Below are 18,623 nucleotides of genomic sequence, written 5' to 3' on the forward strand. Positions count from 1 at the left end.
CCAGCCACTCACCGACACGCCGAGGAAGTTGAGGCGCCCCAGCTGGCCGGTGAACTGGCGCGCCATGTCGCGGCGGCTGTAGTCGAACTGCCAGAGGCTGGGCGCGTCATTGCTGGCCGCCCACTGAAGCTGGGCGCCGCGCAGGGCCAGGGCCATGGCCCACACCGCGTCGTACGTCTGCGGCGCGTAGCGCGTCACGGGCAGCGCGCGCGCCTCCAGCAGCCGCGCGAACTGCGCGCTCGTCTGCGACACGCACACACCGCGGCCCTGTCGCAGACAAGAGTCTAGCGGCAGCAACGCTACTTCCTGCAACTGGCTGAAAATGACGAACCTTTCCGAAGTTGGCCGACCGGGAGCGCCTACCCCCTGGATGTTTTTTTTATTTTTACGCGAGCGTTTTTTCTCTCCAGTATAAAAAAGCCACACAGACTGTTTGTTCAGTGGATGGTTGGTTATATTAGGTTAGTATAGCTACATTAAAAATACTGTAAAATCATTGTATGGTTGCCTAGCAAATAACTTTTTAATATGTACCTATCCAGCGCTAGGAAACAGTTTACATGATTTCACAGTATATTTAATGTAGCTATCCTAACCAAATCAACCGTCCACAATGTTTTAAAGTATTTATAATGTAGCTAACCTAACCTAATTGACCATTAGTTATCATGTCCTTACCTGAAAATTACAAGTTGCGTAAAATTGCAAGGGAATATGGGGTGTCCCAAGAATATTTGTGGAAGGCAAAGACTTCCTAGATTTTATACGGTATGAAATATATACAAATCCATGAAGTACGTTTCTTCAATTAGGTATTTCCCTCTAAAAACGATTTCAAAAAAATACCGTTGCCTTGTTTATGGTCTTTCCTTTTAACAGCACCTCCATATTTATTTACAATGAACAAAAAAAAACCGAAGATTCACGATCGGACGTTTTGCTCTCTCGTCAGTGAAAATAAGGCTTCCCGTTGCGGGATCACACCGTCGGCCCCTGAACGAGCGTGAGCGGTGCGGCATTTTCAGCCAGTTGCAGGAAATAGCGTTGCTGCCGCTAGACTCTTGTCTGTCGCAGTCGCCCGGCGCTGTGTCGCCAGCTGGCTGCGAGCACTGGCTGTTCGTGTGCTAGTCATAGGGCGGGAATATGACGACTTGGTTGTTAGTGAGTTAGTAACCAGAGAAAAAAATGGCTAATTAATATCCGGTGACGCTCGAGTTAATGGAAGGACATAATTGAGTTAATACTGCGGAGAAAGCATATTATAAAAATAGTTTGAAAGGAGTGTTTGTTTGTTTTTTTAACATTTTTATGAAAAACTGCCCAAAGGATCTGAATTGAGTCATTCCGTTATTAAAAAAAGAAAACAACTGTGCCCCCTGCACTAGACATGTTACATGCCAGTTTATAGTTAAAACAACAATTGAAAATCAACTACCAAAAATAATTATGTTTTACTCATTGATGTTTTTGTGTTGAATATACAGTGGTAAAACCTAAAGTACTTGTTCGGTCTGTATGCAATTGTCCACAATTTCTAGTGTCTGAGTTTTAACGGGTGGCCGGCAGCTAGTCGGTGCAGCCGCATGCTGCATTAAAATAACTTGAGACCTGTCAAAGTAACCAACAAACCTGCATTACATAAATATATAAGGTTGCATTTCTTACATCCAGTGCTATTTGGAGTTCAGCTTTTCGTATTTAATTCGGTAAAATAAAAGAAACACTAAAACATCGTGAAGTCATACAGCTTTCCAGTCATTTTTATTCATGTTGACTATGTTGTGTCTTGAATTCTTTAGTTTTTTTTTACTGTAAATCTCCGCCACTGAGATTTTGTCTTTTTCAAGGAAACTATTCCAATCTTAAACATTCACTTTTTTTTGCTTGCTATTTGTTTTATTTTTCTGCCGCTATTTTTGTCACGAATTTATAACCACAACCTGTGCATGTAGTCAATATTCAATGTAGTTGTTACCATGGTGTGAATTCTGGAAAATGTCTACATAGTTTCTCGTTTAATGGCATGTAACGAAAAAAAAAACTATTTCATTTTAAAAGTTTATATACCGATATTTATACATTCCTGTATGAATGTGTATACATATATGTATACACACACAGGAAAAGTTAATTTAACCGACAAACTACAGCACAGGCTCAACTCGACAAAATACGTTGAAAATCTCAAACATCTTATGGAGAAGAAAGAGTGTTTCCCAAGCACATCTTCAAAGTTGGGGGTGAATAACATTTTTATTTATAAATAATAGAGAAGGAATTTAAGGTAGGAGCTTCAAGCGTCTGAATAATGTTTAATTGAATGAAGTTCTGCAACCAACGCGAATTTTGTTGCTGTAACAAAATAATTTAATTGAAATAATTGTGTTCGTAACAATCCACATAAATATGTGGAAAATAAAGGTGTTTCAAGATAGCTGCCGTTATTTTGTACAAATAAATTTAAGAACAATACATAAAATTGATGAAAAAAAATCCTCGCCGGGATCGTTTATAGACAAAATCGAATCCAAGGAACGTAAATGGGAGGTTATAAAAAATCATATAAATCACTTTCTTTATAAGATAAATATCCATTCATTGGAAAATAGTTTACCCCATAAAAGTAGTTCATTACCACAAGGTTAAATCTTAATTAATATTATACAATCAACCAATACTGCAAATTGTTGAAAAAATACAGGAGTTGAAGGTATAAATAATATAATGTATGTAGGCCAAGTCCCTGTACAAATTAAGAAGAGAAAGTTTGTATTAAATTAATTTATTTGTATTTTACAGTTTGCAGAGTTTATTTTATGGTATTACTTAGCAATATGACTGAACAAGTACATGCATTGTCAGGGTGGTTACAGACAGGGAATACCAGGAATAATCATGAGTAGGCTCAGTATTAAACGTGTTAAAATATTTTGTGAAAAATTTACATTCTATCTAAAACTTTGGCTCAGACAATTTGTGATAAATTTAATAATTCTAAAAACGGTGGAATAAAAAATGACTTAAAACAGTAAAATTCATTATGGCCTAATTAGGCACATTTTTTTAAAAGGCAGTTAAGTTTTTTTAACTTTCAAGCATTGTATAATTTTTTTGGCAGAAATAGTTTTTGATAAGACAAATAATTACTGCAGCCATTATGAGATAGAAATGTGGGGTATGACGCGAGTGCAGGATTTCAAATTCGGTTTGTAAATTAACCGTGGTGGGGTGAAAAATTGGGAGTAGTGCGAAGAAGGGGTTTAAGGCCCGAAATATCAAGTGGGTTTTCAAATTTACTGGACTGAAAAGGGATTTAGGATGGTAGAAGCTATTTTGAACTAAACCATGGTCAGTTACAATCTTCGTTACCGGTATGTGTTAGTGTCGCGATTTAATATAAGTTTCAATTCTCATTTGAAGTACCGTATGGGATAAAAATAGTTATTTAAGCGAAAATATTTTTTCTTTGCTTTTTCTTTTATTTTGTATATTTTCAACATTTTAATAATCAAACTGAAGAAGAAAAATATTAAACTTCAAAAATAAAATCTATGAAGCGTTTTGTCCTTTAAGTCTGTTTCGATGCGATGTAAAGAGATGCCCAGCTCCATTAAACATATGCTCGGTAGGAGCGACTAAATATTGCCATTCTATAGGAAGAAGAAGCACATACTTCTGCTTGCTAACCTTCCACCATGTTATAGGGTCTACATCATTATTTGCCACGTGTTTTTCCTATAAGTATTCTGTATTTGTTTTTGTAATTAAAAATATACGCGTTTAGTTGATCCAGAAACTTCAGTGTCATTTAATCTGGCATGCTTTGCATCTGAACAACTTGAACTTGAAGGTGCGTCCGTTAGACTCTCTACAAGCAAATACAAAATATGATCTATGCCAGTCTTTAGTAACGTGCTTTTGAAAATTTTCACTTTATATCTTGGTTCAATAAAACAACAATATTTCAATATTTCAAACAATATTTCTTTTACAATTCGTACCACCCCAGGATTTTAAATCGGAACATTCGCATTTACATTCGAATTTGCCAATGTCTAAAAATGGACATTCGTTATATTACTAGTACGTAATACGACAGCGAGTAAATATTAGTTCTACGTATTCGAAATTTATGCACTTTTGTGATGAAATAAAAACAAAAAGAAGATCTAACACTTTTATTTTTTGGATAATTATTATATTAATATTTTTTGGTGGATAGTGACTTAATTTATTTATTACAGTAAAATATTTTTTTAAATTTTTTATCTAAATTTAATACATTTTTAAGTTCATTTGTAAAAGTCATTTTAAGATAATCGCAGGCGATATATAAATGCAGTAATTAATTTTTGTTTTCATAAGGAAATGCCTGCAAATTTTTTAATTTAGTATAAATACAATATAATTTTAACACACACAGTTACGTTCATTATGTTATTGTAAGTCACAAAATAAAAATAAAAAACTAATTGTAACGTTTCCGTGCATTGTAGAAACGGGAGACAGAACGCGAAACGTAAACATCTTACGCTTATATGATCCATGAACGTGTTTTACGTGTTCTTGCCTATGCTGAAAGGGCCTAAAGCCGGAATTACAATAGCCCGTCGCCTCCGTCCGACATCTACTCTACCTTGCACTTTTTCGTTCGTCAACGTCACGCATCTAGCCTAGTGATATACATGACATAATTTGGTCCGTCAAAATATTTCCCAAATCATGCTACCAACAATCAGTACCGTAGCCACGGTTTTGTGAAGGAGGGGTCCGATATAGCCATTATATTATTTTTATCACTTAGTGTTTCTTTGTAATTTAATATAATAACTTGATTATAATAGTAAAATCACAGGGAATATTATACTTTTAGAACTCCAATGTAATGCTTTTTCTTGGATAAAAAAACTGGACATTTTATATTTAGTTTTTTTATTTAATTATTGTTAATATTTGGTTTTTAAGTCAAGTATTTTATGATTTTGTTTAAAAAAATAAATACATATATAAATATTATAAAATATATAAAACACATGTCAGCTTTGTATGAAATCGGCATTAAAAATAGACTACGTGGTAACACAATTCCTATATTTCTGTGTATGTGTCATGTCAGGCTACAATGGAGAGGAATTACGTATTGTATCTCACTAATGTGGGCCTGATCATGCAGGGAAGGTGATTGTCGCCCGAGGTGTCGGAGCTGTTGCCGGCTCTAATATCCGAGACATGATGCAACAGGTTCATAAAATGAGTGCAAGGATGCGAACACATAGACTTTCCGCACCAAATGGTAATCCTCTGCCTCCACGTGGACACCGCTGTTGGGGGTGATGGTTGTGACCGTACTGGGATGGGAAGCCTCAGTCTCAGTGACTCTGCAAAGTGGCGGTCGGTTAGCTATCTTGGCGAACGGTCTTATGCCGTATAGACATCAAGTTGGTAGTAGTACGAGAAGAATCCACGAAAGTGAAAGGTTACCCGTTGAGGTTTCCTCTAGGCCCTGGATTCTGATTGGGTAGGCCTCGTACTTGGTGGTGGTGTTCCGATCGCTTGGAGCAGACTCCAATGGTTCTCTAACTCTATTAGGAGTCATCGTGGTGAGTGACGACACAGCTCCAGTACTAGCCTGGATAGCTAGAAGAGGTTGGATAGTTCTCCACCGGACCACGGGTTCACTGGGTGCTTGAGGGGTCCCAGTGTGATGTGGTATAACAGGGTAGGCACCAGCAATGCTGATAACGTCTAAGAGCTTAGGACGCAGCCAATTGTCTGGATAGCTGAGTGAGGCGGGGGGTGAAGGTGGTGATTAAGCTGGGATGGGTAGCCTCAGCCTCTGGTCAAAGCTGGATCTCTAGCACCTTTCCTGTTTCGCGTATACGGCGTATCCGTATCCACGCCCGTGAGGGCCCCGGGACGGAAAGGGTTTACGTCTAAGAGAGCCTGGTCAACAAAGAAAAACCAGGGTTCACACTCTGTGGAATTTCTACTTGTACTTGTATTCCACTAATGAGAACAATTTCCTCCCAAAAAAATCTCTCCGTAACTCCATGTAGCTAAATTGCAGATATTTTCTTATTTTCTCTTTGCTACTTATTTAATTAAATCCTGTAAGGGACCTCGGACCTCCCCTCAGCCCACTTCCCTGCAACAATCCATGCTTTTCTCTCAGATATATTTGGACAATGTTTGCTGATAATGGCGTGTTCCTGTACATATTCTATTAGAATATCCTTGGAAAAATTCAGAGTCGTGAAGGATTTATTAGGAAGTGAGTTTTAACAACGGTAATGCTATTATGCAAAATATCTGAACAAACAAATACAAAAGCCACATACCTGTATTCTTGTGACAATTGACTTGTGCAACCCACCCACAGATATAATCCAACCATCCGTCCGTCCGTCAAAAGTTATGCCCGTTCTATAATGACACGGAAACGGAGACGGATCACGTAAACAGAGACGGATCTCACGGAACAGGGTTTATACAATAACACGCAGACGGAGACAGACCCGTAGGCCTACTGATTAGCTGAACAGTGCTGAGCGCTTACGTTTACGTTTTCCGTACGACCAATACAAGCCGAGTATTTAGCTGAAGTGGTAGCCATGTTTGTTTATGTTCTAAATACGTTAAATTTATTCCAATTACAAGTATTATTACGTTCAAATTTTTACCTTGTGGTGTGTTTCTATTAAGTATGTAAATTCTGCCGTGTTATGATCTTGAAGCATAGTATTGTTTAGTTTATTTTATATTTTGTAACCTTTAGTTGCCATTTGTTACGTTTCCGTCCATTATGGAAGCAGCAGACGTGATAGTGAAATTTTATGGGAGACCTGTCTCCTTTTCCGCCCCATTATGGAACGGGCCTTAGAGCGTGTCAAAACATTAGACGGACGGAAGGAAGGAATTTTCCGGGCCATCCGATTGGCCGCAGGTCACGTGATCCGACGGACGGACGGGGACTCACCAGGCCCGAGAAGGACGGCTGGTCGCCGACGATGGAGTTGTGGCTGGACACGAGCAGCAAGCCTTCCACCGCCGCCGCCAGATGGTGCTGCGAGCACTCGGAGGCGTTGAGCCACCAGGAGTCGCTGGGGCCGCCCTGTAGGATCCACGCGTAGTCCGACCCGAACATGCCCAGCTTGAAGGCCTGCGCAGTGACGATGAGGGATGGCAAATATGGTCCACGTAACAATATATCCATCTTTCAATTCAGCCTTGCAATATCGGCTTAGAAATAGCGATACTTTCGATTGCATCGGTGTATCGAAATTTTAAAAACTTTATCCTAAGTTATATTAATATTAAATTACTATTTAAGAATATGTTATATTAATACATTTAGGCTTTAATAATAAAATAGTCTTAAACATCAATTTTAGGAGCCATACCGTCAACACACTTAATACAAAATATTTCCATCAAATAACTAGAAAAGCTAAATACGAATACTAAATCAAAACAAATTTTCTATCTAGTCCAACTTCCAACGCTCTAAGACAGCCGGCGTCACAGGTCACTGCAGTGCTGTGTTTCAACTAAACTACCTACAAAGTTTTCTACTATAGGCTACAAAATTTCACTTTTCCCCCTACCTTTTAATAATCAATTTTTTTATTCCAAGTCTGAGGTCAAACAATTTATTTATTTGTTTGTTTCTGCCAAATTTATTTACAGACCTTTTTATTAAATTTGTTTTTACTTAAAAACACATAGAAAATATAAATAGTAAAAAGAAAGTTAAGAGTAAATATGAACTAAGTGACAAATGACAAATAAAGGATTATATATGTATCCGAATTATGTGAAAAATTAAAATAAATTAAAATTGATATTATTGGAATTTAATATATATAAAAACTATCAACATAAAATATATCGATATCAAATTACTAATATTTTTAACTGTGACACTTATCTTTCCAGTATACCTATATTTCGTTGTCATCATTAGTCAGGATGGTAGTGGCGTTCATCGCCGACTGAGCGCTAGGTATGAGTTCAAGAACAATATTAGTTTTCTATTTAAGAGCACTACGCTCCAGCATTTTGGCTTTTAAAATATTTAGCCACAGCTTTCAATAAAGCTTTTGTATTACAAATTTTTTTGACAGGGCACAGAGCCTAGCATAAAGAAAGCACGTGTTAAAGTCTAATTTTCTATAAAGGTGTGGGTAGCTATTAAGACACATGTAAATAATACGTTTTTTCTTTCCATTGTAACGAGTTAGATTATACTACAACATGGTATGAATGCTTGGGAAGATATTATTAAGATATTACTTATGCTTTGTGAGGTAAACAATATTGAAAAAAAAATACTGAAAGAAAAATATATTATTCTTAGATGGAGGCCTTAATGTCCCTTAGGATAACAATTTAGATAAGATGGTTCATATTACGTTTCCTGGATACACTATATATATATATATATATATATATATATATATATATATATATATATATATATATATATAAAGCAAATGTTTCTCTACTATTATTTTAATTTTCTAGGAGCGATGTATCGTATGACGTGCTAAAAATGTTGCCGATATCTACTTTAAGAAATACTTTGTTATATTGTCAGTCATCATCGTTACGAAATTGCTCTTTGCGCCTCACAATTAGGCAGTATGCAATGCATGCAAAAGCCGCATGTTGCCGCCTCGTAGATTTATCGCTCATCAGCGACTCATGTTCCAGTGGTGCTGCATAGAGCTACGAGTGCTACACGAGACGTTATGATCAGAATGCCACTGTTAATGAAGAAACACAAACGTAAAAGTTAAACAAACAATGCGTGTTCCACACAGAAGTAAGGAAAAGGGAATTCTGGGAACCGGTTCAGGGCTAGCATGAGGATTGTAACTTCATGCGATCATCTTGGATGATCTTGACATTTGACCTTCACCTTCTAAATTGGCCACAAATTTGCCAAAATGTGCCAAAAATTCGCTCAAAATTTCCAGTTTTTAAGAACGAAAAATTCCGCAAAGAATCTTAAAACAAACCAGAAAACTATAAAATATCCTAATTTCGAGGGAAAAATTCCCACTTTGAACGCAAATTTCCCATTTTAAACTTTAAATATGCCTACGGCTTGAAATGTCCTAAAAGCGACTTAAGAATCTTTAAAACTCAAAAAAATTCAACCCACTAACACAGGATTGTGACCACGCCATGGATGCAATTTTCATCACGGCCGCCATCTTGAATTCCGCTATCTTTAAATATAACATCCCATTCAGCTAGCAGCTATTGCAAACATTATTTAATAAAGGTACGAATAATTGTATTGTGGTGTAACTACGTATAAATAAAGAATCTTTAAATAGTTAAACTAAACCAAATAAGGATTTGAAAATTTGGGTTTTGTTGCTATCGAATTCTAGTTTTCTTATCCTATGCTTTTTTTTTTTTTTTGCAAACTCAAAAGCCAAGTTCATCAGGGTTGTTGCTTGTTAAAAAAAAAATAGCATTTTAATTTTTGTTTAACAGTATTTGTATAGATATGAATAGTAGTAAGACGAATATAATAGTTCTCCGGAGCCCATGGTTCAGGTGGCGAGGTGCCGGTGACCGCCACCTGAGATTGCGTCCTCACAGCCACCACCTTGAATGACCTTGACCTTAAAAATTTAAAATAATTCGTCAGAATTTTCTCAAAACTTGCCATAATTTACCTTCAATAACCAAAATGACTGAAAGTATCCTGGTTTTGGGTAAAATTTGTACGAAAAAATCTCGAAAAAACAAATTTAAAAATTGCCATTTTCCAGGAAAAAAATTTCCAATTAACATTTAAAAATTCGAACTACTAAATAACTTATCAGGTTTTGCCATTAAAAGAAACAAATATCTTAAAATACGCTTAAGTTTTCGTAAAACTTTAAATTCAAGCCTCTGTGGCCATGACCTGCAACCTGATATTGACCTTGAACAGACCGACATCTTGGATTCTGCCATTTAGTTTTTTAGAACTTACCGTCATATATTGGGTTGTGACGTCACGTACATCATCTTGGTTCAAAGAACTTTACGCAGTTTAGATTCTCATTTGATATGACATGTCCGCCATATTGAACATCAGAAATTATTATTAGAAAATTCAAAACATTGTAATCGTGGTGCTGTGCTCAGGATAAAACCATAATTATTAATAATAAATGTCCGGTGGAAGCGTCAGGTTAATTATCTAAAAGGACTTACCAGAGGGGCACAGCCCACTTACAAAACACAATTTGAAATTAACCTCTCTGACAGTAGGAAAGGTTACGTGGATTGTGGTTTCAAGTAGCAGCAAATGAAAACAATCGTATGGTTTGGTTTCATTAGAGGCTTTTACTGTTGATTAGTAGTTTAGTATCTTTTTCATTGCCGATTTATTACATTTGAAAATATCTTACGGCATTAAAGCCATTACAAATAAAACAGGTAACAATGTTAGATTCTTATTTTTGATACATTACATTGAGTACACTAACGAATAAAATTTAAAAAAAAAGGCCGGGAGGGGGGGGGGGGAACACCATTTCATGCTATACTAAGTTCAACTGTTTAAGAACATTGAACTCGCAGGCTCATAAAACATATATATGTGTTTAAAATACAATATTTTATAATAAGAAGAAAACGTCCTAAAACTGGCGGAGTTATAAAGCTGTTCTTAAATTCTTTTTGAGGGGTGCCGAAAGATGGAGGGAGACTCCGTTATAGAGGCTCACGAGTTACATTTTGAGGTGCAAAATGTGGCGCCGGAACTGGGCCGCCATCTTGAACTGGTCTGGGGTCCTTGAAGCACTCTGGAATTCTTGAGTACTCTGGGATTCTCGAACCCTCTGGGAATATGGAACCCTGCCTATAACCAATCATCCACATGGATTAGCTTGGTTAGCAGGCAGTTTATGCCGGGCGAAGTTAAGCCCAAAAAAGGCAACCTAACAGGTTTGTGTGGGACGAAGTGCAGCTTACCTTAGCTGGCAGGGTGAAGTAGATAGTGGCTGTCCCTGGGGGCGATCCGGGGACGCGCGGCGCGGGAGCTCGCGGTAGCCATAGAAGAAATAATTATGCCGAAAACCAAAAATACTAAAGTTAACTTAACTATTTGGGCAGCTACGAAGAAAAACTAAAAAAATCTAGGCGACTTGGCCTGGCTCAGAAAGCAACTACATTATTGCCGAAAGCGGATCACGATAGCTGCTGGTCGTTACTGCGACCTGTTGCGAAGATGCGCGCTGGACGAGAGCTGCCCTAAAAATCCCTGAAATGGCGCCGGGACGGTAACTTAAAATTAAGCCCGGTCGTCTGTTCCTCTGGAGGAGGGGATCGGGAAACCCGAAGTGCTCCGAAGGGCTCCGAAAGAAAAAAAAGGGCTCCTGCGACCTATCGACTGAGTGTGAGGTCGACTGTTTCTCCTGGTGGGGATAGGGTGGTCAGTAGTGTGCTCTCGCTCTCAGCTGGTTCGTCCTTTCGCCGATAGATGGTGTGGGCATGCGGATCGGAGTCTCGCAGAGACCATTGCGGCACTTGGTGGCCGCCATTTTGCAAGGGGGGATTTTGGCCTTGAAGTTGGTCATTGCCGCGGCTGGCCGATGACCGCTGTGGACCAGGACGGGGTGGGTGGTATGTCCGGTGAATGACCTGCCCTGGGAGAGTTCGCCCGCCAGACGTTGGGACGTGCGGCGGAGCTTGAAAAAAGGACACCAAAACGTGTTAGAGACCGCAAACTTCAGCACACCTCCGAGAAGGGGTGGAGGCGACCATGGGAAGCTTAGGGCGGCTACTTTCGTCACACGTAGCGCTAAACTCGTGACGAAACGCGACGGCCAGTGGATACCGTTGCTGATGATAGCCCTGAAGTCGGCTAGACCCAGCAAATTTGGTGGGAAACGGCGTTGAGAGCACTATACTGCTCAACAAGCTAACCTGCCGGTACACTCGACCGAACAAGTTTGGATGGGGCGAAAGCAGCGGGCGAAAGAGGAATATTAAAGTTATAAAAAAAATTTAAAATTTAAAATTTTGTAAAACTAAGAAAATAAAAAAATTCGTGCCTAAAGTAGCACTGATTCGGCACAACATGTATAGTTAAAAAAAACTAATTAGATTCAATTTACATAAAATTTAAAAAAAAACGCACTTTCATCATGGTCCTTGGAGTCCGTACTCGATTCCCGACGATCATCTTATTAAAAATGACGATTCGTCCTTCCCACATGGTGGCTACTGGCACAGTGACACCCCTCACTCGCCCCTAATGCCAATATATATATATATATATATATATATATATATATATATATATATATAATACGCCAACCCCTATGACGTCATGGCAGCCATCTCGGTTCTGCAATCTGTTTTCGCCTGCAAGAGTTCGCCGCCACATTTTTGTTTATTTTTTACTCGCTATAGTGCAGCACTGTCAATCGTCATGCCATCAGATGTAGCATTAGCCACCTTGTCGGCCGTATTGAAAATCTGGAATTATTTTCCTAAATCTTCAGTAAAAAAAAACGTTAAAAACTTTACTTATTAATATATTAACTTTTCCATCGAAATTGGTCTTTGGTTCGATACTTGGTCGGGGCCAAGATAGTGATATTTATACTCAAAAACATATGTCATATGCATTTAAAAAAATAACTTAAATTTAATGTTTTACCACAACATATTAGGTTTCAGATGAAATAAATATGAAAAATACTTATTATTACGAGAATTATAATTTATTTAAGGAACGTTTGCAAAATTTAGCAATATAATAAGCTTTTAATTCTGCATTGGCTTGAACAGACTTATCCTCGGATACAATAGATTTACTGAAAATAGCGACCAGCTAGATCCTTTCCCCACATAATCTATTTATTCTCTACAGAGTTTCACTATACTACGTTTAACAGACTACTTCACTTCGTCGGCATTGTAAATGGGAGTATTCACTGTTTTGAAAGAATACTATTTACTTGGTCCTCTGATTTGGCTTACCATATACACAGTCCAGTTACAAATTATGATTTAAGTATCCATGCATCCATGCTTTTCTTCTTATGGACCAAGCTGATTGATAATGTTTTGCTTGAATCGTCAGAAAAGTACAAAAATAGTTTTATTCACTAAAGGTATTAGGATAATAGTAGTTCTTTTAAACAAGAAGAATTTAAATGGTTAGTCTGGCACAGTATACTAGGGAGTGGAGCGTGGAGTGGGTCAATGACCAACCGCCATTTTGGGCTGTCACGTCTCGGACGCCATCATTGATGACAGTGATCTTGAAATGTGACTGAAATATGTCACTTCATGTGTAATTTGCCACTTTTATTCTATTTTTACTGAAAACTAAAACAAAATTATTAAAATTATCTTAGACATTTATTTTAAATTATTTAAAAATTTATTTCGTATTACATGGACATTGGAGACCTGGGTTGGAACCCACCAGGGGAAATTTAATAGTTTTGTTTAATCATTCATTTACATTATTTACCTGGCAACTGAACCCTACCACTTTAACCAAGACATATATTACTTACGCCCTTATGACGTCAAGGTAGCCATACTGGACTCGCCATTTTGTTTTCGTCTGCCAGAATATACACCCACCATATTGGTGTAATTTTTACCCACTAGAGAGCAGTAGTGTCAATCACCAGATCATCAGCTGTCTTAGCATCCGCCAATTTTGTCGGTCATCTTAGCCGCCATATTAAAATTATCTAATTATCAATCTAGAAATTCGGGAAGAATTGCAAAAATTAAAAAAAATCACGTATTAATAAAATAATTCATTAAATCGATTTCTGTGATAATAGTGATCCTTGGTCGATGCAAACTATAAATTAGGGTCAACTAATTTCTATCGCCTAAATTTAAAAAAACAATCATAAAAAGTACTATATTCAAGAAATAAGACAAAAATTAACAAATAATATTTATTTAATCAATTCTACACAACTAAAATTACAAAGAAGACATATGATCAATATTATTATTTCAATTTCACATGATTTTGAAACCATTCCTTTGCATGTATTTGAATGTATTTTCAGGACATCTTTTCGTGAACCTTGATTCCACATCCATCAGACTTGTACCGCACCGTAGCCGGATTATTCGAGCAATATGGCTCATGCTGCTTGCGATTGCTACAATGTACAAAAGTCATATCACAGTAAATCAAACGGCAACTATATGGACGTGATGATAGCACAAAAGCATTGGTAGATGATGAGGTCGGTGACGTTGTCGGTACTATAGACATCAAGATCCACTCGGTGGGCGTTACTTCTCTCGTTAGTCTCCTCTACCGTTGTTGGTGATGATGGTACACTTCCCGCCGGATAAACTGCTATGGTTGACATCGTTGCAGCCGGAAACTCCGCGGCTGTCAACATCGAAGCCATTGAGACCACGTCTACCAGCGACGTTGTGGATTATAGGTCAGACTCGACCGAAGAAGTTGCAACTACCGATGGTACGGATGCCATCGAGGTCTTCCTCGTTGATGTGACAGCAGTCATGAAGACTGATGATGGAATAACTATACATAATTACTTTCAGGAGAGTCTATCTGTGCTCTTCTACAAACTGAAGAACAAGTCATTATGTCCACGCTCGAAAGTTATGTGACATGGTGAAGCCAATCACTTTTCAGTTTGCAACATGAGATATTGTCTCATGCTTTTTGAAATTAGGACGACAAATTGATACACCACAATTTTTGTTTACAGAGGAAAGTTTTCTAAAGCGTTAAATGGACAGTGGTATATTTCATGGCACTTTCGATTGAACATGTTCGTAAAATTCATGGCACATAGATTACAGTTAGGCCCTGATGATATGTGCGGCAGGTCCTTTGTAATATATAACATGGCTTTTAAAGTTCCCATAGTGGTTAAACTGGCTACAACCCATGCTGCACTGGCACGTAACACATTCCGGGTATTTACAATCGCGTATCCCACACCCACGCACATTAAAGGTTGTCATGTTCACAGTATGTGCAGTTTGGTGATGGAACACCGCCAGTTGATAATACGTTAGTCAAAATAACAACCATTTTCATTCATGCGTGAGTTAAAATAAGACACATTTTCATTGATGCGTGAGTTGAAACAACACACATATTCATTCATATCTTTAAATTTAGTATTGAAATTATATATGAATTTTAGATTGACCTATCAGATTCAAACAGTGAGTCCCACAGTGATAAAAAATCAAAGCACTGAATGCATGCTAAAGGACCAAACGTTCGTTGAATATGTTTATGTTTTATGCTAACTACAGAACCTAATGTCCTTGAACAGGAAATTTTCAGTCCCCACTTAAGGCTTGACACTTTAAAATACAGTCCATTTAAACAATCAGGTCACACTATCAACAAGAGGATTAAATATTTGTACGCACATTAAGAAAACGGACACATTTTCACCAAAAGCAGACGTATGATTAAGGAAAATAAGACAAATTAAAAAAGGGACGCACATTAAAAAAAAGACACACATTTGAGAAAAAAAGGACGCATATTTTTATGAAGCTCTGAGACCAAAACAATGGAAGAAGATCCGATGAAATAAGTATAAAGTATCATGACCATTGTTATGATAATGTGATTGGAATCAGTTGGAACAACGGAAGCCACAGTAGCCAGTTAGAACAATTTGAAACATTTCAGTCAGTTGGAGCAACTGGAGCATTTGAAGCAATCAATTCTGAGCAGTTGAAGCAATATTCGAATATTATTTGTGAATATTCTTTACTTAAAATTCGTAAAAAATATACCAAAAGAGTAAACATTTAATATTGAAAAAAAATAAAAGTGGTCCTTATTTTGACTTATATATTATACTATAGGCACTGCAAGTAATTAAGCAAGTGCTAGACTGTTGGGTTCTCAGTTCACCTGTCGTTTTGGCAGAGTGAATATTGAATCTTTCTGCTGCTCATCCGAGTTTGGATATTGTGTTGAGTGAATCAGCATTACCAATTTTTAATTTGATGTAAGGAGTTTCATCTTCATCGGAGATACTTACGTCAGCGACGCTGACAACCTTGGAGATCTCGTAGGTAAAAGACTCAACACTACCATCTGTTTTAACAATACACACGACTTCAAAAGGCTTAGTGTCTCCTGCAGAGGAAACCTTCATGTCTAGAATGACATCAACATTGGTGAATTCATCGTCGATGACCTTAGGAGGTGCATCAACATCTTCCGAGGATTTATGTCGTCACTGTGGAAAGATGTTCTCCAACAGCAGTAATGATCGTCGACACGGGAAGAGAGAATGTTGGAAAAATCCAGGTTGCAAAAAAATTGGCTGTGAGAAATTCCACAAGCCAATTGCAAGAATAAATAATATTGAAATACACATTAAGACATTCAAGGGCCGTGCTGGGTGAAAAAGCGTTGGATTAATGAGCTTAAGAGTATACCAGCAACAATATTGACAAGTTAGTCGTATCGAATAGACATCCTGACAGCTACAGTGTTATGTCGTTCGCATTTTCTTATGATGCACGAAGACACAAGATGAGCAAACGCGTGAAGAATCTTTTTCGTTTAAAGTTTTGTTGCAATAAGTGTCATTTTCAGTTTACTCTTATTGATAAAAGAGACGACATGCGAAAACCTGTAAATATAAAGTCAGTTTGCCTACTGTCGAACTACCTACGGTCATTTAGATTCATAGGTTTAGGTTGGAGACTAGTATGCGTACAAGTATCCAAAAAGATGTTCAGTAACCGTTTGCAATGACGTCTGGCCATGAATATAAATCTAAGACTGTGATTGGTGCATTACAAGTAAATGATAATGGGTTCCACTTGGCGAAATCTGCATTTCGTGGAATATTGATAGACTACTTATACCTAAATACATTTATTGAGTCAAAATAAATTCGTACTTTTCTTGACGACATCAAGCAGAATAAAATCAATCAGTTAAATTTGAAGTAGCAACGGCTAAATATTTACAATATAACTTGTGTGACTGCGTTTATGGTAAACCATATCCATTAAATGATCAAGTAAAGAAGTGTGCTTTCTAAAGTGAATACTCCCATTTACCATTCCAACGATGTGAAGCAGTCTGTTAAACACAGTATAGAGAAAATGTGCTGGGAAGAAAAAAATATTATGCTGGGGAAAGGATCTGGCTGGTCACTTTGTTCGTTAAACCAATTGAAGCCAAAACAGAAATCAGTGCTTATTAGATTGCTAACTTTTGTAAGTGTTAAAGTAGTAGAGTAGAATTTTCATAATAATGTTACGATTTTCCTGTGGGTTCGTAAAGGATAGCCCAATTAAAGATTTTTATTACACACACAGTTTTATTTACTACCACTACTTGTCACTTACAAATAATCTTCTAAATTGGCAGATAATTAATTACAGGTAAAGAAATGTCAATTCCCCAGTCACTCGTTTCACACACCTCGCTGGGCCGCACATCCGGTGCAACTCTCGCCGCAGCACCCCTCGTGGGTCTCCGCCGCGGGACTCCGTCGCCGCACTCCGCCGCCGCCGTCACACCCTTCGCCGAGATCCCACACGACGACTCGCTCGCCACTTCATTCGGGACTACGCCGCGCCCGCGACTCTATCGCCCGGAAACTCCCGTCTTCACTGAACTCACTCACTCCCTGCCCTGGAACCTTCGTCCAAGGACTTCGCCACTCTGCCGCACCCGCGGCACTATCGCCCGGAAACTCCGCCGCGGGAGAACTCCCGACTCAACTCACTCACTCATAATCTCTGCCCTGGAACCTTCGTCCAAGGACTTCGCCACTCTGCCGCACCCGCGGCACTATCGCCCAGAAACTCCGCCGCGGGAGAACTCCCCACTGAACTGACTCGAAGGTCGGCCCAACCTTTTTATATAGCCCTTGGGTTCCCGTCCAGAACAATCGGGCATGTCTCCGAGATATCGCGCGACCTTCGCCGTCGAAATGCCCAGAAACGCGTCGTGAGTCCTCGAAGGACGCGGCGGCTGCTCAAAGAACGCCGATAAACGCAACAAGCATCGGGTTCCCACAAAATGCGCCGATAAACATGTCTGAGTCCTTTAATTCCGCAGTGCGGCCTCTTTTAAGTAACTCGATCTGAGGCAGGTGCGCGCTGCGACGGTCAGGATGTCGCGAGATAGTATGACACGAGATACCAGGGATAGGATGCGGGTGGAAGGGGGCGCAGACAGGCCGAACGAGCGCGGCGATGCCAAGCACTGCAGCCAAGCGCGATCGTAACAATAAATAACATTTGGAAAGTTTTATTTGAATATTTTTACCTGAAACTTACACTTGAATGGCGAAATATTACTTAATTCAATTAAAATTAAACTATTTTGAGCTCTAATATGTTCATGGCCCCAGCCATGGATGTAACCAAGAATGGCCTTCGATAAAATCTAACAATATAATAATAAATAAAAATTTCAACAATTAAAAGAAACTTTTATGAACTTTTAGGTTAATAATTACCAATTTTCAATATGACGGCTTTGATGGATGGCAAAATGGTTAAGATGGCCGACAAGATGGCTGATGATACGACATATGACTGTCTGATGATAAACAATGCCACATTCTAGCCAGTAAAATATAAACCCATAT

At 38.4% G+C, this 18,623-nt stretch overlaps 1 protein-coding gene across 1 annotated transcript in view; it reads right to left on the reverse strand.

Moving 5' to 3' along the window:
* Nucleotides 1-18,623, reverse strand: part of LOC134531347 (uncharacterized) — a 353,666-nt gene that overhangs the window by 249,210 nt on the left and 85,833 nt on the right. The window contains exons 6-7 of the mRNA XM_063367045.1: nucleotides 6,977-7,159; nucleotides 13-243 (exon numbers count right to left, since the gene is read on the reverse strand). Of these exons, the coding sequence (XP_063223115.1) occupies nucleotides 13-243; nucleotides 6,977-7,159 (414 nt within the window). The remainder of the gene's footprint in view (nucleotides 1-12; nucleotides 244-6,976; nucleotides 7,160-18,623) is intronic.

Source organism: Bacillus rossius, chromosome 3 (assembly GCF_032445375.1).
Source record: "Bacillus rossius redtenbacheri isolate Brsri chromosome 3, Brsri_v3, whole genome shotgun sequence".
Classification (NCBI taxonomy): domain Eukaryota; kingdom Metazoa; phylum Arthropoda; class Insecta; order Phasmatodea; family Bacillidae; genus Bacillus; species Bacillus rossius.